The following is a 27,410-nucleotide window of genomic DNA, read 5'->3' as shown; positions in this document are numbered from 1 at the left end:
GGCTTGAACTGGGCGCTGTGTGTTTTGATTAATTTGGAGGCTCGAGTTACCAGCCTGGCAGTCTGGGCACTCCGAAATGCCAAGAGCAAGAGGCAGCTGAGGGGAAAGAGAAAGCCCATCCTATTCTCTGCTTGAACTAGCTTTTCAAGCTAAACCTTATCTGCGGAAATGCAGGGGAAGCCTAGAGCCAACTCGGTGGGGAGTATCTCCCTCCTGAGAATGCCCTTCTCCGAGGTGGCCTAGGATGCAAACGTGCAGTATCTGACTTGTTAGGGCAGTGGCCTCAGAGCAGGGCCTGCGCCCTTTTCTGGTGCCACTGACCACACTGGCTCTGATGAAGCATGTAGATCCTTTTTAGAGTCATGCAAAATTATCAGAATCAGTTTTACTGGAATAAATTATCAAAGCATTGAAGTCATAATACAGGAACACACGTGCGTCTTTGCTATTGCACGAAATGCCTAGATCTAAGAGCGGATCTATTAAACAAAGTATAGGTGACTGCAAAACTGAAATGTGATGTGAAAATACCAGCAGGTGCAAACTCTCAAGAACTGCCAATACTGTTGTGGTCTGTTGCCTGTATTCATAACTGAAGGAAATGCTGAACTTCTAGGAAAGTTTTGTTAAAATAGAGAGGGAATTTTTGTTCCCATTCAAGTTCACAAACAGCGGGAATTCCATCCCCAGGTTAAGAACCCCTATTATGGATCGGGGTTGCTGACATCTGCAGTAGGTGTTCATCAGACATCAAGTGTGAAATATGTGGTTTGGTCACGGATGGTAGAGAATCACTTGCTTGCAAATATCCTGGGGTCTATTAGTTTATTAGGCCTGCATAGCTATGTAGGTAGTAGAAACTCTAATGAAGATGCAGGCCCCCTGCTCTTTGGTTGTAGAGTGGGTATTATAATCTTCCCTCTGTTTTTTATGCCAGTGATTGTCAACTCAGGCTATGCATTAGAATCTTCTAAGGAGCCTCTAAAACTCCTGAAACATCCCAAGCCAATTCGACCAGACTCCCCAGCAGTGCTCAAAGTGTCTGCAGTTAAAGCTCCCTGGAGATTCCCACACGCAACCAAGTTTGAGAGCCACGGTTTTATATGCACAGTTCCATTCGTTGCATTGAATTAGGAACTCTTCTTAGGAGAATAGTAAAAAGGACATATATTCAACTCCTCATTAAGACCCACGAGTGTCCTGACCACAGATGTTGCTGTGTGGTAGGTAGTAGCTTCTGGCCATTGATAGGGAAGTTTCTTATGCAACCTTCTCCTGCCGTCTGTGTTAGTTAGGACCTCAGATGCTCTGTTGGTAAAATATCAGTGTCCCAGAATTCTGAGAGGCATGTGATAATCTTGCATGAGCTGACATGAAGATTTTACTTCCTGTAAAGCAGAAAATAATAATAATAATAAAACCCTCGGTGCTAGTGTTAAATGTTCCTTCTTTTTGCTGAGTTCCAGAAGATTTCTTAATTTGGATTTCAGTTGCCTTTTCCTGAAACTAAGTCATTTTGACAGAAGTCCATGGGTGGCTTTATATCAGCTTTAGGAGGGGAGGCAGCAGTCAAGTGCAGGTCACTTGAGGCTGCAAAGGAGCAGGAAAGAAACTTGTGATGTAATAATACAGGAAGGAGAAAGAGTGGTTAAGAGTGTGGTCTCCAGAGCAGAGTCTGGATTTTGAATCTTTTCCACACTCATTTTTAAAAATTTTTTTGGTCTGTTTGTTTTTAATTGCTTTGCTATATTTTTAATTTAAATATAGTTGATTTCCAATGTTGTGCCAATTTCTGCTATACAGCATAGTGACCCAGTCTCTCTCTCTCACATACATATGCACATTCTTGTGCTCATCCTGTCTTTCATCATGTTCTATCCCAAGAGACTGGATAGAGTTCCCTGTGCTGTACAGTGGGACATTATTGCTTTTCCATTCTAAGTATAATAGTGTGCATCAACCACTCTCATTAATGTGACCTGACCTCTTTGAGTTGGGGTCTTCTCAGCTGTACAACAGGCATAATCACGGCACCCACCTCAGGGCACTGTAGGACTCTAATGCCATAATCTGTTAGAAGCCCTTTGTCCAAGGCCTTCACAAAACTATCACATACTGGAATCTGATTCTCCAGTTGCACAAAGGATAACTAGGTGAGCCTGATAAAAATGGTGGCACAAAGGAGAGATGCCTTTCTCAGCTCAGTCGTGAAGGGGCAAGCGTGAAGCATACCCCACCAGCTCCCTGAAGGTCAGTGGACTCCCAAGGCATCTAGAACCTTGCCACGTGGCATCTCTGGGAGCAGCAGCTTTGGTGTCCTGGAGAGCTGGTGAGACGGGCAGAGGAATCTGAGGCACCACCCCAGACCCAGTGAATTGGAGCGGGCATTCCCCAAAGTCTCCGGGTGGTTCATCCACCCATCAAACTTTAAGAAATGGTGGCTTCTCTTGAAGTCATATTTAACCACCATTCTCTACCTCCCCACACACACATACCCTACGGTAGTACAGTGTGGGTAAGCTCACTAGGTTAATTTACCAGGATTTTTGATTTTTTAAAATTGTCCTAGAGTCAAAAGGGTTGATTTTTGACCGTTGACTTTTTTTTTTTTTTTTTAATATGACAAAACAGAAGAAATGTGGGGATGGTTCTTTGTGCAAGTACAAATTTCACAGAGATTTCTTCTTTTGACTTGGTGCCAGACAAGGGTTTTGAACAAAACGAAGTGGTAATTGCCTTTGACAAGCCCTACGTTTATTGTTTGTGCCCCCTTTTCACAATCACAATATCATGTCTGTTTTCTGCACAGTGCTTAAATGTGTAGGATTCGCTTCCCCACTTTTGAAGGTGAACGCCAATAGGACAGGAGCCTTTTTGGTGTTCTTTAATGTTATTGAAGGAATGAATGAATTTGTTTACTATTTGCTGAATTAAGGAAGTTGGAGGACTTGACAAATTCACTAAGGATTCATGCCCAGGTCTGTTTTCTTCCAAAGTTTATGATCTTTCTGAAGCCTTCACTGTATAGAGATGGTGCCCCAACTTTTGACAGGATGCACTTTGCCAGGTTGCCTGTGGCTCCTTAATCTTTTTAAGAGGTTAAATGTAATCTTAATTACATTTTAAATTAAACTTCTTCTTTTTTTTTTACTTCGTCTCCCCACTTCATCTCTCTTCTTTCAAGAACCTTCTCTTTTCAACACCTGTAGAACAATTAGACTCAGATTCTTTTAGAATCTCAGAGTCATTATGTCAGTTCTTGCCATGACCTTTCCAGATTCTTGTATTGCTTGTCTAAGGCCTTGGCCCCTGCCCCAGTCCTTGCGCTTATCTTCTGTGGATTACGGTAGCCTTCTAACTAGACCCCTGCTGGGTCTCGCCTCTGAAATCCACCTTCTACATTAAGGTCAGGATAAAACAGCACATTGTATCAGAAAGAACAGGTTACAAACAACCCCCAAATTTCAGAGGCCCACAGTAACAAAAGTTTTCTTCTGCATGTACACATAGGTCTTCCTCACAGGGAATGAAGAGGTGGGGGAAGGGACTCTGCTCAAGAGACTCTCAGGAACCTCCTGGAAACCCTCACTCCAGGCATTCTTGTCTGCTCCCCTTGGAAGGGGAAGAGAAGGCAGCAAATCAGAAACTGCTCTAAAAGCTACCACCTGGATGTGACACGTGCCCCTTCACATCTCATTGGACAAAGTGGTCACACTTCATTTTGAATGTGCCAGCGAAATAATCTACCGCACGCCTGGAAGAGCCCTGGAAATATTGGGGAATGTTAGTACATGTGCATTGTGTCACTTGCCTCTTTTAAAGCTTCTGGAAGCTCCTCTTTTTCTTTACAGCTTATTTCTCACTTAAGATAGAGTGGTCCAAAATCAACTTTGGAAATATCTCGTATGTCACCCCACCCTTCTCAGGTTCACTGTGCCCACGTCCTTACCTCATGCTGTACCCTCCACCCCCCTTGGTCTCTCTGGGGTACCTCTTGCATTTTGCGACCTAGGTCATAGGTCAAAGATCATGGTCTCTGGGAAGTCCTTTGTCCAGACCTTTATTATATAGCATAGAAACAGTGTCATGTACCTTACCTTTCTGAATTATAAGGCCTTGGAGGGCAGATGCAGAGATTGTTGTGATAGAGTAACTGCAGCATTTGAAGTAAACTCCGTACCTATTTAAAGTACACAATTCAAGGATTTTCACAGATGCACACACCCTGTGAAAACAGCAGCCTGTCACTCCCCAAAGTTTCCTCCTGCCCCTTTTCAGGCCATCCTCTCTCCTGGCCCATTGCCAGGCCACCGCTGATCTGCTTTCTGTCACTGGAGGTTGGTTGGCATTTTCTAGAATTTCATGTGAATGGAATCATACAGTATGTACCCTTTGCTGTCTGGCTTCTTTGATTCTAAGGAATGATATTGAGATTCTGTAATTATCTTCTTACTGTCTGTATATCTGTAGTAGTTTCCCCTTAGTCATTTTTGGCCTTGGTAGTCTGTCAGATTTATCAATTTTATTTACCTTTTCAAAAAAACCCCAAAGAACTACTTTGGAGTTCGTCAAGTTTTCTCTATTGCTTGAATGCTTTCTCCTTTGTTGGCTTTCTCATCTATCTGTATTATTTCTTACCTTTTACTTCAGGTTTACTTTGCTCTTCTTCTCTTAGTTTCTTAAGATAGGAACTTATGTAATTGATTTTAGACTTTTTCTCTTTTTTTGGCCACTCCTGTGGCTGGTGGAAGTTCCTGGGCCAGGAACTGAACCTGTGCCACAGCAGAGAGCTGATCCTTAACCCACTGTGCCACCAGGGAACTCCCTTCTTTTTTCTAAAGTATTCATTGATACAGTTTCTTTCTCTGCACTGGGTAGATTGTATCCATAAATTTTGATATGTTGTTTTCATTATTATTTAAAATATGTTCTTCTTTAACCCATAGCTTATTTGGGGTATGTTGTTTAATTTCCAAAAATTTGGAACTTTCCTATATGGTTTATTGTTGAGTCCTTATTTATTTATTTATTGCTTTTTAGGGCTGCACCTGTGGCATATGGAGGTTCCCAGGCTAGGGGTCCAATTGGAGCTACAGCTGCCGGTCTACGCTACAGCCACAGCAACACAGGATCAAGCTGCGTCTGTGATCTACACCACAGCTCATGGCAACGCCGGGTCCTTAACCCACTGAGCAAGCCTCATGGTTCCTAGTCAGATTCCCTAATTTAAATCTCTGCAAGATTTCAATTTTTTGAAATCTATTGAGACTTATGGTCTATCATATAGTTAGTTTATCTGGCAAACATACCATATCCATTTGAAAATATATATATTCTGCAGTCGTTGGTTGTAGTGATTCATGTATGTAAACCAGGGCAAAGGAGTTCATAGTGTTGCTCAGATCTTCTGTGTCTTGAGTAATATTTTCTACCTTGTTCTATGAAATACAAAGAGAAGAGTTAGACTCCAATTATATTTGAGACCTCGTCTTTTTCTCCTGTTCGTTTATCTGTTTTTGTTTTATATATTTTGAAATTCTGCTATTAATTCCATATATTTATAATATTTATAGATCTCTGATACATTGACTTTTTGATAATTATTGTGTCATTTTCCATCTTAAAGTCTATTTTACATGCTATTAATATAGCCAGTCTTGGAGTTCCTGTTGTGGCTCAGCAGAAATGAATCTGACTAGTATTCATAAGGACACAGGTTTGATCCCTGGCCTCGCTCAGTGGGTTAAGGATCCCGCGTTGCCGTGAGCTGTGGTGTAGGTTGCAGACGCAGCTGGGATCTGGCCTTGCTGTGGTTGTGGTGTAGGCCAGCGGCTACAGCTCTGATTCCACCCCTAGCCTGGGAACCTCCATGTGCTGCAGGTGTGGCCCTAAAAAGACTATATATGGCCAGTCTGCTTTTCTTTTGCTTACTGTTTGTGCGGTATATACTTTTTCAGCCTTTTACTTTCAATCTATTTGAGTCTTTTTATTCAAAGTGTGTATCTTGTAGGCTCCATATACTGGGATTTTTCTTTTTTCTGTTTTAAGACTGTCTTGCCTTTTAATAGTTTTTAGTATGTTTTCATGTAGTTTATATAATTATTTTTAGGTCTGTCCTCTCTCTATTTACTTTTTATCTGTTTCATCTGCTTTTTTTGTTGTTGTTGTTCTTTCTAGGATTCTTTTGTTTAGTCAAATATTTTTTAGTGTTCCATTTTAATTTTTGTTGACTTCTAGTTATAGCTCTCTGAATTTTTGTTAGTGGTTGCTTTAGTGATTATAATATGCATCTTTAACTTTTCCCAATTTATTTAAAAGTAATATTGATTTGCTTCAGGTAAATCAAATTCATTTTTGCATCTATAGTGTAGCATGGAATCTGATACAAAATGGGAAATTGACAGATAGTTCCTCATTGAATAATAATCATAAGTGTTTATTTATGTTGTATAAAGGTATATGGAGATGATTCCCAAATTTTTTTCCTTTGGATGAATGCCAGTCTAGTCAATAAAAAGCCACTTTAAATTTTAAATATTATTACATATTTAATGGATTTGAATTTGCAAATCCTGTAATTTTCACCTGTACTCAAGATTTTATGTATTATTTTATTTTTTCCCTCTATGCTTTTGTTAAAAAATTTTCAATGTAGGAGTTCCTGTTGTGGCTCAGCAGGTTAAGAATCTGACATAGTGTCTGTGAAGATGTAGGTTTGATCTCTGGCCTCGCTCAGTGGGTTAAGGATCCAGCCTTGCCTCAAGCTGTGGCATAGTTTGCATCTGAGTTTCATCTCAGATCCGGTGTTGCTGTGGCTGTGGTATAGGCTGGCAACTGCAGGTCTGATTCCACCCCAGCCTGGAATATCCATATGCTGCAACTGTGGCTCTAAAGAGACCAAAAAAAATTAGTGTAGACCCCTACTTATCCTTAATTTCTGAAGTCTCAAAAAAAAAAATCTCATTTTCAAATTTTAGTAGGGAAGCAGTCTTACTTTAATAGTGGAATCCTTTATGGCTTTGTGAAACTTCCGGTTGCTGATTGTCTTGTCCACTCTGCCCATATGACACCTGCATCCAATACATGCACCTTCTCTGGGCTTTGCTCAGTTATTTTCCAGTGTGTAAAGTCGCCACTGAACCTGGCTGTATTTCACGGTCTGTAGCAGAGTATGTGATGGCTTAGCTCTGCAGCCCAGGTTTCAGCGATGCCCGTGAATCAATTATCAGGTTCCAGAGTGGCAGAGGCATTCCTAGTGGAGTCTAGTTCCAAGTCTTGTCCTTTAGGGAAAACCCGCTGAGGAGACTCAGGCTCTAGAACCAACTCCTGCCAAAAGCAAGGCAGATGCGGGCAGCGTTCTGGTTGATAAAACCAAATGCCGACCTTTTCCTAGTGTCTTCTCAGGGTCTGCTTATGTTAACGCTGATTCCAACTAGACGTGTCCTCCTGTGTGCCCTCTACACTAACGGCAGAATCACCCTCTCAATAACTTCTCCTGATGTTTAAAAGGTACTTTAGGAGGGACTGGCGCAGTTTATTCCTCTTTCTCATTTCCCGAGGTCATCCTCTCTTCCCAGATCAGGTGTCTCCATAGCCCCCCTGAGGTCTGCCAGGCTTGTCTCAGTTCCTGTCTTCTAACCCTTCTCTTAATTTATGGGGAGCTCCTTTTGCCTGCAGGACGAATTAGGAAGGCAGGAAATAAACATTTTATTGAGCTGCCACCACATGCCAGGGACTGCGCTAGGCACTAATTTTAACTCAGTGTGGTTCTCTCCAGCATTAATTTTACACAGGGAGAACTCAAGAGCTCAGGGTGGGGGGTACACATGTGCTCAGGGTTATACTGATAAGTGATCAAGATCTGGACCCAAATCTTTCTAACTCCAGAGTCCTGCTCTTAATCCCTCACCCTGAGAATACAAGGTACCAGGAGAGAAAGACAGCCGTCTCTGTGGAGAAGGAAAAAAGTCATCAAAGGCAAATGCCAGCCTCCCTTTATGGTTGGTGGCGGGGGGAGGGGGTGACCCTTCCTCGTGGGACCAAGGGATGTCACTGCCAGAGCTTGTCCCCAAAGGCAGTTCCCAGAAGTCCCAGAGAGTTCCAACAGAGTCCCTTCAGCCCTGCCCAGTGAGGAAAATCACAGACCAATAGAAACTTGGGGGAGTAGTGCTTTTGGCAAGAGACATATGCACAGCCAGCTGAGTCAAGAATGTCATTCTTCACTTGGAGGTGAAGTGCACACCCAGTTTTGAGAATCAGTTGCATGTTTGTGGAACATGCATCACCTCCATGTATTTCCCACGTGATGACAACATGATTGTTGTCAAATTTTCTGCTGATGTTGGGAGGAGACCTCATGGAGAAAATGATAATAATGGCCTATATTGGCAGAATGATGGGTTACCTGAAATACGGTCCCTCTGCCTTTGGACCAGCCAACTCAATTCCAAGGTCAACTGAGGACTCGGTCATACTTTCAAACAGTTCAGTTGAACCTAGAGGGAAGGCAAGGTGGGGGCGGGCTTGGCTGCAATCCAGCAACATTCTGGTCAAGTTGGAACTTAGAGAGACTCTCAAGAATTTACTTGAGTAGTTCTCAAGTTTTACCCAGTTCTTTCTCAGAGAACATGAAGCTCCAGCCACATTCCAGTGGTCCATGGACCACACAGATTCATGACTTGCTTTAAAAGCCTTGTGATGTTTGTTGAGATTGACTGTTTTTGTTAAAAAGCTCAAATTAAGCTGAAGGTTTTGATAATCTGCAGGTAGAGCCAACCCAAAGATACGGGGTTTTAGAAAGTAACCAACTTGAATGTTGGGAAAAGTTCAGGAGATCTCTTAATAGGGAAAGTGTGAGCCTTAAAGGAGATGTCCAGCCATCACAGTGGACCAGACATGCCATTCTTTCTCTGGGAGCCTTTTTCTTTTCTTTTCTTTTCTTTTCTTTTCTTTTCTTTTCTTTTCTCTTCTCTTCTCTTCTCTTCTCCTCTCCTCTCCTCTCCTCTCCTCTCCTCTCCTCTCTTCTCTTCTCTTCTCTTCTCTTTCCTTCCTTCCTTCCTCCTTCCTTCCTTCCTTCTCTCCTTCCTTCCTTCCTTCCTCCCTTCCTTCCTCTTTCTTTCTTCCTTCCTTCTTTCTTTCTTTCTCTTTTTTGGGCCACACCCTTGGCATATGGAAGTTCCCAGGCTAAGGGTCAAATCAGAGCTGCAGCTGCATGCTTACACCACAGCCACAGCCACATGTGATCTGAGCTGTGTCAGTGACCTACACCACAGCTCAGGGTAACACCAGATCCTTAACCAACTGAGCGAGGCCAGGGATTCAATCTGTATCCTCATGAATACTAGTTGGGCTCATTACCACTGAGCCACAAGGGGACCTCCTGAGAGTGTTTTTCTAACCCCTGAGGCTTCTTGCTTATTTCTTTACAAAAGCTGAGCCTTTGGGAAGTCTATTTTTGGAAAGATAAAGGTATATACAAATAAGTGGTCAGACTATTTTAAAAAATTAGCCTTGGAAAGACGGTCTTCAAATAGCTCAGTGTCAGAAAGTTAAAGGAAAGAACATGCAGTCATTGACTTAGTAGGAAATGATTTGACCGAAAGAACAAACCTTATTAGAGAGAGCTCAAAGACTTATGTTATTTGAGAAAAGAAGACATTATATTTCTGCTACCTTTTGTGCCTGGCAGATTATCAGTCTCCTGTTTATCTCATTCTCCAATTTTGGCCATTCCCCCACCCGCCTACCCAGCCTCCAATCAATGAGAACCTCAGCAGAGTGTATTTCTGCCCAAGATTGGGTTGCAGAGAAAACACGTTTCCCATGGTACAGATAATGATTTGGAAGATCTCAGATCCTGCTCCCAGACCCAATATTTGGAAAACACCAGGCAGAGACTCATAGGGAGTCCCAGGGGAATTGGAGTCCAGGAATCTTTCACAAAGCGTTGCGGGAAAAAAATTATCCCAGGGGAGTGCCTGCTCTGGTGCAATGCATTAAGAATCTGACTGCAGCAGCTCTCGTCAATGTGGAGGCCTGGGTTTGCTCCCCTGCCTGACACAGTGAGTTAAAGGATCCAGCTTTGCTGCTGCTGTATTGTATGTAGGTTGCAGCTTCAGCTCAGATGCGGTCCCTGGCCCAGGAACTTCCATATGCCACAGGCCTGACCATTAAAGAAAAAAATATCCCAGGGAGTTGGAGGGAGGGAACACAATGACACCTGCTGAATATTCATGGTAGAAATTGCTGATAGAAATTCACTGCTGGGCAGGAACCTGTGGACTTGGGTCAGTGAGTGATATGGATGTCAAAGACGCAGGGCACCTATGATCAGCTTCCCTTTTGGGGTGTTGCCCCCTAAAACCAGCTGTGATGGGGGGAGTGCTTTCTTTGTCAGACTCTCTCAGCTGCACAGGTCAATTTGCGCAAGAAAAGGGAATTGACGACAAAACTGCATAAGAAATGAGAGGATTCTCTTGAGAATGAGCTAGTTTTTTCATCTTCTCATGAGACTCTCTGTCTTTCTCTTTTGCATTTCCCTCTCTCAAAAACAGCTTTTGAGGATTACTCAGCTTATCTGTTTCCTCTAAGTTCAGGCTGGCACTTGGCCTTGACCGGTCCCCGTGTCCTAATGCCCAGCTGTCCTTAGATCATCTCTGGATACATCCTTCCTCCTTCATCTCCCTTTCTTCTCTCAGGGTCTTAATTTCAGCTCTCCAAGAAGACTGATTTTTTTCTTTTTTTGTACCATCCTCCAGCCCAGAGTTCTGTGTCCCTACCTCAAGCTCTTGGTTGGGGCAGGTGGTTATCCTGGGGAGACAGAATCAGGTAGTGAAAACCTGGCCATGCCCCCACTTAGAGGGGCTGAAAGAGGGGGCTCTGATACAGCGCTCCCTTCATGAGAATAATAGCTGGGGAAATAAAGCTTGCTTTTTTTTTTTTTTTTTTTTTTTTTGGCTTTTTGTGGCATATGGAAGTTCCTAGGCTAGGAGTCGAATTGGAGCTACAGCTGCTGGCCTACACCACAGCCACAGCAACTCGGGATCCAAGCTTTGTCTTCAACCTCCACCACAGCTCACGGCAATGCCAGATCCCCAACCCACTGAAGGAGGCTAAGGATCGAACCTGCATCCTCATGGATACTAGTTAGATTTTGTTTCCACTGTGCCACAACGGGAACTTCAAAGCTTGTTTTTTTTGAAAGGTACAGAACTTTAGCCCAAGTTTCCTAGGTAGACAATCTCCCAATGCTAATTTTTGCATATGGTTTAGTAGCATAGCATTTGGGTTGTTGAGGCTTTTTAATAAAATTTTTTTTAAAATAGACTCCAGTGGAAACACACTCCCTTGGCCAATCCCATGTGATGACAGCCTTTTATTTATTTATGAGAAGAGAGGTTAGAGGGATGCTCTTCTGAGTGATGGGGTATTTTTGTGGTGCTGTCAAAAGTGTAAGAGAGAGCTGTACACACCGCCGTTCATGCCATCCCGCTGATGCCACATTGTCCCCTGCTCAGCTGTGACCATCTGAACCCTGGGCACAACAGCCCTGACATCTCTGCAATGCATTCATGGCTTTGTTTTCCAGCTAGGCAGATGCCTGGGATGAGTGCAGAGTCATCTGAGGCTGGCTCCAGGTAAAACTGTGAACAAGGCAGTTGTTTTACCTTTGGCAGCTCACCTAAAGCAGAGAGCTCCAAACTGAGGTACCTGTACCCTTGGGTGACCAAAAGATTCTAAAGGGTTACGCAAGCGGTGTGGAAAGTTAATTAAAATAAGGACTTTCCAGATTCTCAACTGCTATAGATAGTCTTTGTTAGACTTGTTCTATCAGAAAATGAGCTTTTGCTCCAGGTTCTACTTCCCCTTTCGTAAAGTTCTTTCTACTTTTCAAAAGAAAGTCATTCCTCCACCTGTCCCCATCTCCCCATCCATCCCAAAGGTTACCAACCTGCTTGGTCCAGATTGTTTGCGGGGCCAGATGAAGGGTGGTGTACATGCAGGTGCTGAGAACAGAAAGCATCAATCTCCTGGGCGCCACACTCCCTGAAATTTCCCACTTTTTGCTTTTATCGCTGTTGAAGGAAGACTATCCATTGGTAGAGCATTCATAAATGATTATTGATGATATATTCTATATTGCTTTTGATGGACAAATCAAGAGAAGTTCTAAGAATTGAGTGACATTTGTGTCATACATTCCTTCCAGAAACAACTTCCTAATTTTGTGAACAAGGTTTGTTAGGATTTACAGCTTTAAAAATTAAAACGGAAGTAGGATTGTTGCTGAACCTCTCCTTCCAGTAAGATGTGTAATTAATCTAGAGCTAAATAAACTAGATGAAAAACAAAAATGCTAGTTCTTCTGTAGTCAATGACATTTCCAGTATGATTTCACTTTTAATGTTTAGTCGTTTATCAAGATTCAAATTTATTTATGTTTTTGATGAATTATGTACTACTGATAATCATAACGATAAACCAATCCAGGAGAAAAAAATTCTTAAGACAGAGATTTGTGATCCTAAGAAATAAAAAGTTACTGAATGTATATACATGTTTTTGTTGCAGAGAAATATGGGAGAGTAATCAATATGATTTTCAAGTATAAAATTATATTGCACTAGGATATATGTGGGGCAGTGGAAGGTAAACATAAATTCAAGAAGAAAAATACTGTTAAAAACTGTATGAACATATTTTAGATTGATGATGATGAAAGACAGATTGCCTGACATTGTGGTTTGGAGGCTTCCTCTACAATGGTGCTGCAGCAGTTTCATTTTATAGGAAACCATTTACAGTGTTCCAAATTCTACTCTCTGCAATAAAAAGTAGAATAAAGCTTTCAGATGTTAAATGAAAACAAAAGAATAGGGGGTTTGCCTAGATTTTTCAAAATTCTTATGAGAGTCTGAGAGCAGAAAAATCTGAAGGCTGCCAACCTGGGGTGTCAGCTGAACAAGGAACACGTGCTTGAGTCCAGAAACCCCAATCTTCCCTATATTAGCTCCATAACTTTGTACAAGTTACCTAAACTGATCCAGTGTGTTTTTCTCTTTCTTTTTTTTTAAAAATTAGGGCTGCACCTGCAGCATACGCAAGTTCCCAGGCCAGGGGTTGAATTGGAGCTGCAGCTGCTGGCCTGCGCCACAGCCACAACAACGCAGGATCTGAGCTGCATCTGCGACCTATGCCGTGGCTCAGGGCAACGCCGGATCCTTAACCCACTTCGCGGGGCCAGGGATTGAACCTGAGTCCTCAAGGATACATACACCACAACGGGAACTCCCAGTGTGTTTTTCTTACACAATGAAAACAATACTTTTCTTATTAAACCGTGGTGAAAATAACTGACTTGACGTGGGCAACACTCTTAGCAGAGGGTCCCACAAACAATCAGGAAGTGTTGGCTTCTCATTACTTCCTCCAATGCCGTTATGATTTTTCTCTCCATCTGCTTCTTTCTCCCTTCTTCCTCTTGTGTAGTCAAAATTCACCTCATCTTACATCCCCCATGTAATATATTCGATTCATATTCTGAAGGTCCCAGACTGACTCCTATAAGTCCATTCACCCAATAAGTGAATATATTGAGCACTTGCTATATTCCAAGCACTATTATGGGGGAAAAATCAGTGAATAAAAAGACAAAAGCCATCTTCTCATAGAGCTTATATGGTAATGAAATGCATGGTGATGGGAATGCATTGGCTGTTCCCAGCACAGCAGTGTCCTTCCATGTCGCAGGGTCCCCTGACCAATGGGAGACCAGTCAGGCTTCTGCAGATTGGTTCAGCCGTCCAGCCAGCCAGCCAGCCAGCCAGCCAGCCAGCCAGCCATTCAGTTAAAATGTACTGAGAAACTCTTAGGTGTTGGGGTCACCATCAGGCATTCTTCCTCTGAAAGGTGACCACAGCAATACTCTCTTTGAATAAAATCCCCTTGATGCACCCCTTTATCACAATATTTGTGGAGACTAATTGCATCAGTATCTGTGTTTTGGTGTTAAAAAAATCTTTGGACTCAAGGAGCTCCCCTCAGGGCTCAGCGGTTAGCGAATCTGACTAGGAACCATGAGGCTGTGGGTTCAATCCCTGGCCTCGCTCAGTGGGTTAAGGATCCGGCATTGCCCTGAGCTGTGGTATAGGTTGCAGCTATGGCTCCAATCAGACCCCTAGCCTGGGAACCTCCATATGCCGTGGGTGGGGCCCTGGAAAAGAAAAAAAAAAAGACCAAAAAAAAAAAATCTAGGTACTCAAGGTGATTTTGTTTCTCCTTGGTTTTAAAGCTATCATGGAATGTTGTTCTACCACTTACTTGGAAAACTAATCTCTCATAAATACAGCATCGAGTTAGTTTATCCAGATTTCATCCAGAAATTTAAAAAGAGCTTGTAGCATTCTACATTCTCAGTTTCTTTCTCTCTACCCAATTCTTACAGGTCTTCAGAGAAGCCAAAGTATTAAAGATAAGACATTTCAATTCTTTGAAGCCAAGAGATCTTTTATCAAAGTATACAGTTCTTTGAGTCAAAATATTTTTTTCTTTTTAAAAATTGAGGTTAAGGTCACAAAACACACCATTTGAACTCTTTTAAGGTTTATAGATTCAGTGGTTTTAGTGTCCTTATAAAATGGTGCAACCACCACCACTGTCTAATCCCAGACCATTTCCATCGTCTCAAAAAGAAGCCCTGGGCTTCCCAACTCCTCTCCTCCCAACCCTGATAATTACTAGTCAGGTTTCTGTCTATGTGGACATGCCTGTTCTATTCTGGACATTTCACATGCATGGATTATATCGTATGCGACTTCTTTCACTTGGCATAACGTTTCCAAGGGTCATCCATGTTGTGTCTTGGATTGGTACTTTATTCCTTTTTATGGCTGAATAGTATTCCATTCTATGGAAATAGCGTGTTTTGCTTATCTATTCATCAGCTGAAGTGGGTCGTTCCCACTTTTTGACTATTATAAATAAACCCCAGTGAATATTCACATATAAGCTTCTGTGTGGACATATGTTGTCAGCTCTGTGGGGTATGTACCTGGAATGAATTTGCTGGTTCATATCGTAACTCTATGTTTCACTTTTTGAGGTCCTGCCAAAATGTTTCCCACAGCAGTTGTACCATTTTACATAAAAAACATGTTTATATGTATTTGCTGTAAGTAGGCAAAAATGTGTATTTCTTTTTCTCCTTTATAGGGCCACATCTGTGGCATATGGAAGTTCCCAGGCTAGGGGCCAAATTGGAGCTGCAGCTGCCACCCACAGCTGCCTACAGCCACAGCAATGCCAGATCCAAGCCACGTCTGCAACCTATACCACAGCTCATGGCAACACCAGACCCTTAACCCACTGAGTGGGGCTAGAGATCGAACCCCAATCTTCATGGATACTAGTGAGATTTGTTACTGCTGAGCCATAATGGGAACTCCAAAGTATATATGTTTAATGCTAGGGGATTTCTTTTTTAGCTTTAAAAAAAATTGAAAAAAAAAGCGCTTGAGTCAATTTTAGCTTGGATTCTTGAGGGAAAAGACTAAATGGAAGAAAATTCCACTTAGCGAAATGAAGCAAGTGATTTTCGTACAAACATTAGAAATGTAAATCTTTTCATTTCTCAAAAATACATTGATAACAGAAAGATGTATTTTTACATCTAAGAATAAAAAATGATATGTATTCAGTTTAGCCATCACTGAGGAAAGATTATGTCAAAAACACTACTGAAGTTCCCCCTTAGAAAATATTTCCATTGCTAAGTCTGAAGAATGACAGTAATGATTTTCAACCTTGTGATGCATGCTGCGTTTTAAGAGATATATTTATATTTAACATATACAGACTTTAAACCCAGGACATAGAGCCCTCACTTGTAAACAAGAGTCTTCTGGAAGAGAAGAGAAGAGTGGCAGAATTTTTTTTAAGTACCAAGACTTAACTATGAAGTAATTGTGCACATGGCCTTGGTAAGCTGCTCTTTCAGGTGGATCAAGCCCTTGGCTGCAGATTCCTGGTGAGTGTCCTCAGTACGACCACTGGCTTTCATTTAATAATGTCTCTTAAATGTTGGTTCTATGGGTGTAAATGATCTGAATGCTTCTGAGTCAAAAATCTAAATTATTCCAGGAATCTATGGATTATTGTCTGCTGCCATTCTGCATTTCATTTTTATTATTAAACAGCAATCCTTCGGAGCTCCCTTGTGGCTCAGTGGGTTAAGGATCCAGCATTGTCACTGTTGTGGCTCAGGTCCCTGGTTCGATCCTTGGCCCGGAAGCTTCCACATGCCACAGGGGCAGACACACAAACACACACACACACACAACAGCAGTCCTCTCTATTCTTCCTCAGTTGCACCCACGTGACCACCCAATGGGAGGTTACACTACACAAGGCCACCGATTCTTCCTCTTCTACTCCCTAGGTTTGAGTAGCAAAAACTTTCCCATAAATTCATAGCAGCAGGGTCCCTATAACTAGTGGAGTTAGGACAATGCACTTCAGGAATGTGGTAGGCAGAATAACGACCCCCAGAGATGCCCGCATCCTAATCACTGGAGCCTAGGAATGTCTCCTTACGTGGCAAGGATAAATTATGGTTGTAGGTGAAATTAAGTTGCTCATCAGCTGACCTTACAGTGGGGACATTATCGTGGATTATCTGGGTGAGCCCAGTATAATCATCAAGGTCTTTAGAAGTGAAAGAGGGAGAGTTGAGAAGGACATGTGACAAGGCCAGCAGAGATCAGAGGGGTGCAGCTGGACAGATACTCAGCGGATCACTGCTGGCTTTGAAGGTGGACATGACCATGAGCCAAGGAATGCAGGCAGCCCCTAGAATCTGGAAAAAGCAAGGAAACTCAGTCTCCCTTGGAGCCTCAACCCAGCACAGCCTGCCAACACTTTGATTCTTTTGCAGTGAGACCCATGTCAGGCTTCTGACCTTCGGAACCGTAAGAAAGAACATCTGAGTCGTTTTAAGCCACCAAGTTTGGAGCAGTGCATTACAGCAGCAGTAGGAAATGAATAGGAGATTGCTCGAGGTGACTAAAAAAATATCGAGTTAAGACAGGGAAGTGTTAAATAGTAAAAAATATGAAAAGTTTTGAAGCTGATGAATGCATATCAATGGTCAATGAAGGAGAGAGGCTGTTGAGAGGAAACCATTTATTTCAGAAATGCAGCCAGGTCTTATCTATTTAGAGCCAGTGTGAAGGAAACTACAAAGTAATCTTAATTTCAAAGCCTTCTTTAAAGAAAAATAGGGGTTGCCTTATTTTTAAATATACGCAGCAGCAGGAGGAACAAGCAGAGGGAAGAGAGTTAAAACAGTAACCAGAGTCCAGATCTGTCCTGAACCGGCTCGGAGCCCCTCTGCCTGCAACCTTATCAGATGCTTCATTCGACATTTCTGAGTCCGTTTGCTCTTGTGCAAAATGTGGAAATACCTACCCTGACCACAATTTTTTTTTTTTCTTTTTACAGCCTTACCTGTGACATATGGAGGTTTCCAAGCTAGGGGTGTAATCAGAGCTGCATCTGCAGCCACAGCCACAGCCGCAGCAATGCTGGATCCAAGCTGCATCTGCTTCCTCGCCGCAGCTTGTGGCAACACCGGATCCTTAACCTACTGAGCGAGTCCAGGAGTGGAACCCATATCTTTATGGGCACCCTGTCTTGTTCTTAGCCCACTGAGCCACAATGGGCACTCCCCTGCCTACTATTTTAATGAGACTAGATGGACAGAGGCCAAAATTGCTGTAAGATGTATCCCGTTCGTATTTACAAAAGTCCAAAGAGATAAGGACTTGATTAACCGACAGTAGTTGTCAGTAGTTTGATTTATTCCCTGTATTTAAGGTCCCTCTTTAAAATTTTCTTACTTTACGCTGTTACTGCACTGAGATGCCAACCTGGCCTTGACTTGACTTTCCATGAATTCCAAGAGAAGGGTGGGGAGAAGGGGTGCCAGCTTCTCATATCCTTACAGGGCAGAAGGAGGGCGGCTACAGAGCTCCCCTGCTCCCTGTTATAAGGGGAATAATCCCATTGGCCGGGACTCCAGCCCCATGAGCCAATTACTCCCGGAACCTCCACCTCCTCCTTCTGTCCCACGGAGGTTAGGGTTTCAACATATGAACTTGGCCAGGGCGCAGGTGGGAGGGACACCCACATTCAGTTCTTGTTGCTTGCATCTCTCGTTGTTACATTCGTTTCCAATAAGGATGTTACCCCGGTTGGATTTCTCCCTCTCCTGTAAGACCCTGACCTACCTCGCTCGTCCCTGACTTGTTCCTATTATTTCCGGAACCATCTCCCCAGTCCAGGTGGGTTTCTTTCCTGCTTCCAGCTGGCTGTCTCTGAGGGCATCCAGACACGCTAGTCCCCGCACTGCCCTGGGCAAAGCTGCCTCCTTCCCTCTCTCTTTTAGTTTTCATTCCAAGAGCTGTCTCCCTTCACTCATCCATTGGGGTCTCACCTTCCGACTGTCCCCACTGGACCCGGCACAAGGAGGACCACACGAAAGGGGTGAGAGTCCTTCTTGACTGATGAAAAAGAGAAAATGTAGTGATGACACCCAGAGAGAGGGTAACATTTATCTCGTCACTGATGACAGTCAGCTGGGGACAGCAACTTAGGGATTTTTTTAAAAAAAGCTTTCTGGGAGTTCCCGTGGTGGCGCAGTGGTTAGCGAATCCGACTAGGAACCATGAGGTTGCGGGTTCGATCCATGCCCTTGCTCAGTGGGTTAAGGATCCGGCGTTGCCGTGAGCTATGGTGTAGGTTGCAGACGCGGCTCGGATCCCGCGTTGCTGTGACTCTGGCGCAGGCCGGTGGCTACAGCTCCGATTCGACCCCTAGCCTGGGAACCTCCATATGCCGCGGGAGCGGCCCAAGAAATAGCAAAAAGACAAAAAATAAATAAATAAATAAATAAAAATAAAAATAAAAAAGCTTTCTGGCGTGAATTCTTTTGTTCTATTTTCTTTTTAATTTGTTTTGCAGGAAAACAAACAGTTATTCTACATTTTTGCTTTTTCATAGGTTGCTCATACTTATTCTTTCTTCCGTACAACATGCATGTGGGGTAAGTACCGTTAATGAGGTCTGACTGCATGTTGATAACTCACTGTACTGAATGCGTTATTTTTATTACATCTTTTTAAATCATTTTTTTAAAAGTGGAAGTGTAGTTCATTTACAGTGCTGAGCTAGTTTCAGGTGAACTGCAAAGCGATTCAGTTATATGTATATATGTATATATTCTTTTCCAGATTCTTTTCCATTGTAGGTTATTATAGGTTATTATGTTGAGGTGGGTTCCCTCTGTGCCCACTTTCTGAAAAGTTTTTATCATAAATGGATATTAATTTTTTTCAAAAGCTTCTTCTGAATTTATCAAGATGATCATATGGTTTTTATTCTTCAGTTTGTTAATGTAATATATCACACTGATTGATTTGTGGATATTGAAAAAATCTTTGCATCCCTGGGTTAAATTCCACTTAATCATGGGGTATCATCCTTTTGATTTATTGCTGGAGTCAGTGTGCTAGTATTTTGTTGAGGATTTTTGCGTGTAATGCTCATCAGTGATATTGGCCTATACTTTTCTTTTTTTGTGATATCTTTGTGTGATTTTGGTTTCAGGGTGATGGTGCCCTCATAGAATGAGCTCAGAAGAGTTCCTTCCTCTGAAGTTTTTCAGAATAATTTCAGAAGGATAGGTGTCAACTCTTCTCTAAATGTTTGATAGAATTCACCTGTTGAGCCATCTGGTCTTGGACTTTTGTTTGTTGAGAGATTTTTAATCACAGTTTCAATTTCAGCTTGCGATCAGTCTGTTCATATTTTTATTTCTTCCTGGTTCATTTTGGGAGATTGTACCTTTCTAATAATTTGTTTATTTCTTCTAGGTTGTCTATTTTATCGGCATGTAGTTGCTTATAGTAGTTGCCTAAAGATCTCTTAGGATCCTTTGTATTTCTGTGGTGTTGGTTATAACTTCTCCTTTTTCATTTCTGGTTTTATTGATTTGGGCCCTCTTTTTTTTTTTTTTTTTTTTTGTTGAGTCTGTCTAAAGAGTTAAACAGTTGTTTTTTTTTTTTTTTTAACCTTTTCAAACAACCAACTGTTAGTTTCATGGATTCTTTTCTATTGTTTATCTTTATTTTATTTATTTCTGTTCTGTTTTTTACGATTTCTTTCCTTCGACTAACTTTGGGCTTTATGCATTCTTTGTTAGTATACTTTTAAACAATTCACTCTCTGGAATTATTTTCTTATTTGTAAAATTGAAGAGTTGGATTAGATGAACTCCAAAGTTTCTTTTATATTCTATAGTCAAGACAGGTTATTTAATTTCCCATATATTGGAGAGTTCTTTATTTTATAACAGAGCTCTTTTTTCAAAACTTTTTTCAGAGGGGTGCAAGAAGAAGCTGGGCCATTACAGGATTAATTAAGACGTATAAGACTAAATGTGAACATTTTAACTCTGGAGAAAGATAAACCTAGAACATTCCGTAATAAGTCCTCTTTCTCCTGCTTCCTCACTAAAGAATCTAAGTTATTGAACCCAACTTCAGACATTTCTAGGAACTCCTACAAGAGGCAGCCTGCAGTCAGGTTGGTCATGAGACAGCTGGACTGGTTTAAATCATGCCAGGAAACACATCCATCCTCCCTCCAGCTTGGATCCACCCAATCCAGTTTCCATGATTCAAGTCATTATAGGTCTTTGCAAAGAAAACCAAAATAGAAAGTTGCCCCCTTTTCTCCTTTCCCGTCCAGTCAGGAGCAGAAAGCATGTGCATCCAGGAATAGGATGCCTTTGGTTCTCGCTCTGCCAGGGATTCATCTCTTAGCCTATTCAAGACTCAGTTTTCTCCCGTGGGAAAGAGGCGTAATCAAACTTGACCAACTTATAGTTTATGGGCATTTGCGAGCATCACTTCAATTAGTGAACAGAAACGTTTGGAAACAGATGTGTGTGGGGTTTTTTCCCCTCTTACTTGACTTTTCTAAATTCTTTTGTATTATATTCTTTTTTTCTATCATAAAAGTTTACAGAGCGCTATATTTTACTTCCTTTGTTTCTTATGTCCCATTTGAGTGTGTATAACTCTGGAGCCAGATATTATTCTATCCTGGACCTCCCTACTACCTCGTGGTATGCAGAAATTCTATCGATTTCAAAGATAGTGCTGTACTGTACTTGGGTTTTAAAGGTAGAGATATAAGAAAGTTCCCATTGTGGTTCAGCTAAGCGAACCCAGGTAGTCTCCATAAGGATGCTGATTCGATCCTTGGCCTCGCTCAGTGGGTTAAGGAATTGGGATTGCCGCGAACTGCTGCGTAGGTCACAGGTGCAGCTCAGATCTGGTGTTGCTGTGGCTGTGGTGTAGGCCAGAAGATGCAGCTCTGATTCAACCCCTAACCTGGAAACTTCCGTATACCGCAGGTGTGGCCCTAAAAAGCAAAAGAAAAAAAGGTAGAGATATAAATTGATGGAGTCTGTAAATCTATGGAAGGCAATTTGGCAGTATCCATCAGGAGCTTAAATGCACATGCCTACTGGCACAACAATTTCCCTTTTCAGAACTTATCACACATATTTAACCTGACTTAGGAATAAAGATATGTTCACAAGAGTATTAGTTTAAATGCAGTATTTGGTAGCAAAAGAAAAAGAAAAAGGGGGGGAGAATAAGAACTGATTAAAGAAGGTATAGTACTTTGATGGGTAGCCATATATGTTAATTCAGAATGATTTTGAAGACATATGATTAAGTGAAAAGAGCAAGATATAAAGAAATATACCATTTGAGTAAAGATAAAAGAAGGGGAAAATCACCAGAAGAGTGTGTGCATATGTATTGTGTGTGTGATCAGTGTATAAATATGCTCATAAATGCCCAGACATGGATTTGAGGAGGGGGAACTGAGGGCCAGAATTGGGGGAGAAAATGATGTCTTTTTCCGTTACACTGATTTGTACTGTTTGAATTGTTATCATGTGCATATGTTAGTTGTTATTCAAAAAACCCCAATAAAAGTACAAACGCAGGACCTATTATTAATCTGGAAACTAACACAGTATTTTCTTGAGCTTTCTAGGTAGCACATATTTGTTTAAAAATATCCAAGACAAAACTGATAGTGACTTTTCTTTTTTTCTCTTTGAAGAAGAATAACATTGGTTTTTGAGAATGCCAGTATACTCCCAGTAAATGTGGTTTATACTTTTGAATGTTGACTTGCCTGAGATATTTTTTGTCTCTTTTTAATGAGATCCTACAATCTGTTTTGGAGGTGCAGTTTCTTCCTCATAAATGCCTCCCCTCTTTCAAGTGATGTTTATTGGGATATGTCTGATGTAGAACTTTGTAGAGACTAAAATCACTTCTTGTTTTTTGCTTTTATTTGTCCAAGTCAAAGCTTTATATGTGTTCCTTTATTAGAATTCTGCTAATCTACTTTAAACTCATTCTTCTCTGAAATGTAATTTTGCTACAAACATCTCAATGAAGCTTGGCACAATTCAGTAAAAAACAAACAAACAAACAAACAAAAAACCCAAAAAACAAACTTGCCTTTATTATCAAGCCATCTAATCAAATGACCTTCTTTTTTTCTCTGGTTGTTTTGATATTTCACTGAACACATAGTAATGGATCCCAACCTTAAATGAACCCAAGTGTTCAAACCAGTTATTTTAAGTGCTTTCTTGCTGTCCTGACCTGGCCTTGAGCATTTAAATTCTTTTTTTTAACCTTATCAGGGTTTTGGACTTACTGTTTCTACCTTCATAGATAACAATGTTACTCAAAACTCAAGAGGCATATATTTCTGAAACTTCAAATACGTTTTTAAACTTATATTATCTAATTGCTTGCTCTTGTCGAGGTTTACATTTTTATATATTTTCGATGATCCGTTAGAGGTATGCTTATAAAGATTTTTTTATTAATGCTTAACTTAAAATTTTAAAAATTATGTCTTGACATTTTTCAAGAAAAAAAGAGGTCTTAATTATTTGATTGAAAAGAAAAATACATGCTACTTAGACTCCTTTCCCTCTCATACATAATACATATACATTTTTATGTACACATATATTCATGTATATTTATGTACGCAAGTATGTTTCTGTGTATGTATACAGGTCTTCTATCAGAACTGTACATGTTCGTTCAGTTGTTTTATGTTTCCCTATTACTTGTCAGTCTAAAAGCTCATGTTTAGTGTTAGTTGTTAGTTGTTAGTTTTCAAAGATCTATCAGTTATGGAGGTGTGAGGTCCCATCCACACCTTCAGCTCCTCGCATAGAGATCTGCTCTACCACCTCCTCCCTCCCAATGGGCATCCCTGTCTGTGAATGGATGCTCATGGCATTTTCACTGCAGGTGCATCCTGACAGCTGGCTATAAAGATCTACTTATGGAGACAGTTCCCCTAGGGCTATACTTTTGCATTGAGGTGACTGATGACTCTCCATATACATAATGAGGATTTGGGGGAGGCTGATTCTTCCCATGGGGTGTGTGTGTGTGTGTGTGTGTGTGTATTTGGAGAGTGTTAAAGATAAGAAAACATGTGGGTATGGGGTAACTCCCTAAAAAGAGTTGGAGAAAACCTCGCTAAAAGTGGGGAGAGTGCCCAAATTATTCCAGTTTGGGAGCTTTCTGGTTGAGAGACACATTAGAGAAGCCATCTCAGAGTATCATCAAAACTGTATGAAGAACAGAGTTCCCATCATGGCTCAGCAGAAATGAATCTGACCAGCATCCATGAGGACGCAGGTTTGATTCCTGGCCTCACTCAGTGGGTTAAGGATCTGGCATTGCCATGAGCTGTGGTGTAGGTCTCAGGCACTGCTTGGATCTGGCATTGCCGTGGCTGTCGCTTAGGCCTGGGAACCTCCTGTGTGGCCCTAAAAACACACACATACAAAATTGTATGAAGAACAATTTTAATCCGAGTCCAAGGCTATGACTATAGCACTAACCCAGGAAGGCCTCCTTGGGGAACACATGCCCTAACTGATCTTGGAGGTAAAATAAGAGAGTCTTAGGAAAAAAGGCCAAGCTGAATAATTTGAGTTAAACACCATTGTGTACATCTAGTTTTCGCAACTACATAATTAACATTCAAAGATTTTTTGCAAGTGGGTAAGTGAAGTCTTACCAAGAGAGAGAAATTGCAGAAGATTCTGGTTAAAGCAAAGTGACTGCAGAAATAGGCTTTGAAAAAAATCTTAGCTCACATACACTTTTATCCTGCTCCCCTCATCATCAACCCTTTTATTATCAAGTGACAAGGTGACTGCTTTGTCTTCTTCTTGATCAATTTTAGTCTTTTCACAGATTCAGAGGTATACTCTGGCATTCTCATGTGTCAGGTTATAGAGTGCTTGTTATAATGTGTACATGATGGACCCAGCGAGGCGGTGAATACTGGTAAACTAAATCAGATGCTTCTCTTTCTAGGGTGGAAAGAAGTTCATTGGTCCCTGTGGGGGAAGAGATTGCTCCCTTTGCCAGTGCTTTCCTGAGAAGGGGTCTCGGGTAAGTGATGTAAAAACCAACGTGGACATAGGAGGGGGAAAGAGAGGGTCACTAATTTAAGAGCATAAAGCTTCAGTTATGCAAGCTGAAATGCTCTGTAGATCTTCCATACAACATTCTACCCATTGTCATTAAAAATTTTGTGGTACAAGGTAGCTATATTGATGTTCATGTTGGAGATCAGCATTTTAAAGGCTCTGAGAAGTTCTGCAGTGAGCTGAAAAAAAAAAAAAAACTACTTAACTTTGTTTAAAGTAGCGTTTCCAGACGTATAATCACATGCCTCTCTTTTGAACAACACCCATTAAAATCCTCTGGAATAGTGTTATGTCGTCAAAGCATTTATCACATACTTCTTATGTGCCAGGCACGATTCCCTGTGTTCAAAATGCTTTAGTTCACCAACGCCTCGCAGTAACTCCCTTCCCTTCTTATGGTACCAACTTTGCAGTGCAAAGACTTCAGCACAGAGCAGTTTAGCATCTTGTTCACGTCTCCCCAGGACGATCCTCTTGTCGGCTGCACTAGCTTCTCTGTCCTGAGATGCACAGTAACTTCTTGGTTGCAGTTTCTCGGGTCTCTTGAACATAGATTTATAAAGAACCTCTCTCATATATTCTGACAGTAACAGTTGGCAGGCACGAACTCCTCCATGATGGAGTATTAAATCCAACCATCCTTTGGATGAAAAATAATCCCACAGCCTTATAAGAAAGGGGTATGCATCAGAAGCTTTGGACAATTTTGGAGTCCAATCAGTGATCATTTTCAAGTGTGTCTAAATCGATCCCACGGGGCTGTGTGTGATACTCAAAACCCACCATTCAGTAAAGATCAGCCTACAAAGACACAAAATGTTACTTTTCTGAGAGAAGGGACCATATATTTCTCCCACAGCATCACTTTATCTTCACATAGCAGTTGCGTGATATGGGTGCAGTTCTTTTGTCAAGTTCTTTGCTAAAAGCTGCTGTCTGATTCAACTTAAGTTATGGCACATCCCTTTCTGCTTCGACGCCTTGGTTTTTTTCTTTAGTACATTCAGAATTTTGGCGATCAGAATTCATTTTGATCTTTTTCCAGCTACTTTCACGATACAATGTAAAAACAGCATTTGCCTGGGACAAAGTTAGGACTCTAAAAACAAGCTATTTAAGAAGTGCTGTAGCTTTTTTTCATGTCAGTGTACACAACCTCAGGAAAAAAGTCTGCTGTTCCTGTGAGGTTGTTGATATAAACGCACCAAGATTGTACAATTGAAAAGAAGTAATCGGCGCATCTAAACTTTAAGACTCTTTGAGCTGGAGGCCCAAGAAAAATGGAATCACCAGCTCTGTGGTGGGAAGGGCATGAGGACACCACCTGACAAAGAGGGACAATTGCTTTGGTGAAGCCTGCTAGGTGTGGTCCTCCAATGTCATGAAATCCAAAGACATTTTTTTTTTTTTTTTTGGCTGTCACAGTGGGATGGAACAGGCCACTACTGGTTGCAGTGGGTCACGGGCCACAGATGCTGCTCAAAACCTACAAGGCACAGGGCAGCCCCACACCAAAGAACTATCCATTCTCAAGTGCCGGTCGTGCCAAATGAGAAACAGCTCTAATCCCACAGCAGCACCATGAGGCCAGTAGGATTATTATTCCCATTGGTCCATACAAACAATCTTGTATTTCCAAGAGTTTTAAATAACTTGCGAGGATGTGGAAGAAGCAGGAACCACCCCCGGGTATCTTGCCTGCATCCCAGCATCTCCCCCCATGATCAATGAAAAGAGGGTTACACATGGGTTCAAAGACCAGCTTAGTCATAACTTTGGGGAATCCCATTGGCCACGTGAATCTGCCCAAGCCTGAGTTTCCTCAGATTTGCAGCCTGGGTGCTTTGCCTCCTGTGTCCTTGGGCTGTTCAGCCATCCCAAGCATGCACAGAGGGTGCCCTGCATCTCCTAGAACGCAGACTTCAGCGCTGTGGGTCAGGAGGGCTCGTGGAGGGGTGGGCTGCACCCTGCTGTCTGAGTCCCTGTTTCTGGGTGGTCGGGAAGAACTGAGTGCAGAACACCCATCAACCTCTGCCCTTCCTAAGACAGATGGGTCCCTTGTGAAGGCTGTAAGTTGCTGGTAAAGCTTTCCAGCTGGGAATTTGGGAGCATGGCTTGTGCATAACTGGGAGATAGTTTGGGAGACAGCCAGCCAACCCACACACCATCTCTAGAGCTGCCGTGACAGCTCAAGGTGGCCTATAAAAATAGGAATATACTGAATTCTGAGGACTGAGGCTCTGCCTGGGGCAACACAGCCCATGAGTGGAACAGCCAGGCGTTCCTAGGAAAGGTTGAATGAGTCAGTGGTTGGTTCCGCCCCAGGTCAAAACTGCTGTGTCTCCAGCGAGTGTTGGGGAGCCAGGCTGGGCGAGGGTTTCCACTGGAGACAGAAGCTGGGGTTTGAGGTGGAGCTTGGATGTATCTAAGCCTGGGAACCAAGGAGGACACCTTCAGGGCCAACCTGTGCAGTCTCACTGCTGTACCACTAGAGGTCCTCAGTCTCACCCCAACGCGTGTTCTCATCAATGCCTGTTACCTCCCCTTCCACATCTCCCGCTGCACCAGCGGGGTGCTCACTGTCTTTAGTGTATACAGCACAGCAGTGTCCCTTGTGGCTCAGCTGGTTAAGAACCCACTGGTATCCATGGGATGTGGGTTTGATCCCTAGCCTCACTCAGTGGGCTAAGGATCTGGCATTGTCTCAAACTCTGGTGTAGGTGTCAGACACGGCTCAGATCTGTGTAGCCTTCTCTATCCTTTTCTGCCTCCATCTTTCCTGCCCTCCTGC

General features: G+C 42.1%; 1 protein-coding gene across 7 annotated transcripts in view; it reads left to right on the top strand.

The window, feature by feature from the left end:
- The window catches only part of COL4A4 (collagen type IV alpha 4 chain), a 141,688-nt gene that overhangs the window by 1,450 nt on the left and 112,828 nt on the right, over positions 1 to 27,410 (top strand). For 6 of the 7 annotated variants that reach the window (XR_014830542.1, XR_014830541.1, XR_014830540.1 and 3 more), the window contains exons 2-4: positions 15,853 to 16,024; positions 19,057 to 19,099; positions 24,504 to 24,581. Coding sequence is in view for 4 of the 7 variants with exons in the window: in XM_085001322.1 (XP_084857448.1) it covers positions 15,969 to 16,024; positions 19,057 to 19,099; positions 24,504 to 24,581 (177 nt within the window). In the remaining 3 variants the exon portion in view is untranslated. Of the gene's footprint in view, positions 1 to 15,852; positions 16,025 to 19,056; positions 19,100 to 24,503; positions 24,582 to 27,410 lie in introns of those variants that run through there. The other variant, XM_021075271.2, reaches the window with a different exon arrangement.

The sequence above is a fragment of the Sus scrofa genome, chromosome 15 (assembly GCF_054392235.1).
Source record: "Sus scrofa isolate SSC_HxYL_T2T_F1_AM1 chromosome 15, Sscrofa_HxYL_maternal_Yorkshire_Landrace_v2.0, whole genome shotgun sequence".
In the NCBI taxonomy this organism is placed as follows: domain Eukaryota; kingdom Metazoa; phylum Chordata; class Mammalia; order Artiodactyla; family Suidae; genus Sus; species Sus scrofa.
The sequence above is the reverse complement of the archived record's forward strand: the minus strand, read 5'-3'. Positions and strand labels throughout refer to the sequence as shown.